Here is a 1,416-nt window from a genome sequence, read left to right as displayed (position 1 = left end):
AGTGGGTGAAAATTCAAATGAACCTTCACGGAGGTTTCCTTGCCAGGATCGCCTGGTTCTTTAGGGGTCAGGGGTCAACTAGGAACCACTGAGCAAATGCGGGTGAGTCTGATCCTGGCCGGCTCATCTCCAGGGGTGAAGTTTAGATCCAGGGGACCCAGGTGGCTGTGGGGAAGAGGGAGCCCCTGGGGTAACAATAATCCCAAGCCAGCACAAGAACAGTGTCACGCACGTGAGACTTTTCCTCCAAGCTCAGTTTATTTTTTAACCCAAAAGGTAAAAAAGTAGCAACTTGCTGGGAGTTAATTAACAAGCCAGGCAAAGCTCCCAGCGCCTGAGCAGGCAGGTGAAGAATTGCCACCCCTGAGCCCTCAGCGAGACCCTGGAATCTCGTATCGATAATATAACAGGGAGAACTGCAGAAAGCTGTCGAGGAGTGATGGGGACCTCTCCGAGACCCTCCGGAAGCCCATGCTCTCGTATAGCTGCTGGGCCGAGTAGTGAACCATGAAGGTGGCCAGCACAACGGCACTGTACCCGCGTTCCTGGGCGAAGCGGATGACCGTCCTGCAGAGCGCCTTGGCGATGCCCCGGCCCCGGTACTCCCTCCCCACGGACATGCGCTTCAGTTGCAGGGCGTGCCCCCTTTCCGAGGGGTCGTCCGGTAGGACGGCACCCACCATGCCCACCACCGCCCCCTCAGCCTCTGCCACCCAGAGACAAGAGTCTGCTGCCTCCAGGTAGGTTCTCCGGATGTCCAGTAGGTTGTTGCAAAGAAACTGCTGGGCGTAATAATTCCAGAGAGACCAGATGCAAAACCAGGCCCCAGTGAGAGCGAGCAGGAGAGCCAGGAGGGAGACCAGGACGGACCCGGAGGCCGCGAGCACCGCCAGGAACAGGCCCAGGAAGTGCAGCTGGGCCTGGGGATGCTTCAGCATGTGGATGTACGCAGCAGGAGTGTGCTCCATAATCCCACGTCCGAACATGGTGCACACGGCCTCGTAGTCACCGTCCTCGTACTGCCGGATGCGGAACGGGGCCATGGGGCCGCTCAGCCCAGGCACCCTAGGGCAGACAGAGTTTAAACCAGGGGAGCGGGTTGGGACATTGCTGATCCACTGGCCACTTCCCACAGTGTCCCTGGCTTCTCGCTGCACTGGGCTCCCCCCCCAGTGACTCCTGGCAAACACCTTCCACGCCTCCACCCACCACCCTGCCATCTCAGCACCCACCCATCAGCCCTGCTCTGCAAGAGGAGCACCAAGAACGGGTGGGGGGCGGGGGGGACAATCTCTCCCAGGGGCTCAGGATAGAGGGGCTGGGGGGCAGGGCAGGGGGCTTCACTAGGCAGACGCTGCCCCTTTAAACCCCAGCCCTAGCTGGCGACAGGCTGGCCGTGGAGGTTCCATGCCCCAC

At 60.5% G+C, this 1,416-nt stretch overlaps 1 protein-coding gene across 1 annotated transcript; it reads right to left on the bottom strand.

The window, feature by feature from the left end:
• Positions 1 to 371: 371 nt before the first annotated feature.
• Positions 372 to 1,246, bottom strand: LOC112122578 (N-acetyltransferase 8-like; the record flags this gene model as incomplete). Its single annotated transcript, XM_024221344.3, is given in 2 exon segments — positions 372 to 1,171; positions 1,174 to 1,246. Coding segments are annotated over 2 exon segments (873 nt in total), but the record flags the coding sequence as incomplete, so codon positions are not given.
• Between the last annotated feature and the right edge of the window lie 170 nt (positions 1,247 to 1,416).

Source organism: Terrapene carolina, unplaced genomic scaffold, assembly GCF_002925995.2.
Source record: "Terrapene carolina triunguis isolate 2854851 unplaced genomic scaffold, T_m_triunguis-2.0 Scaffold1673, whole genome shotgun sequence".
NCBI lineage: Eukaryota > Metazoa > Chordata > Testudines > Emydidae > Terrapene > Terrapene triunguis.
Note: the sequence above shows the minus strand (reverse complement) of the source record. Positions and strands in the feature narration are given on the sequence as shown.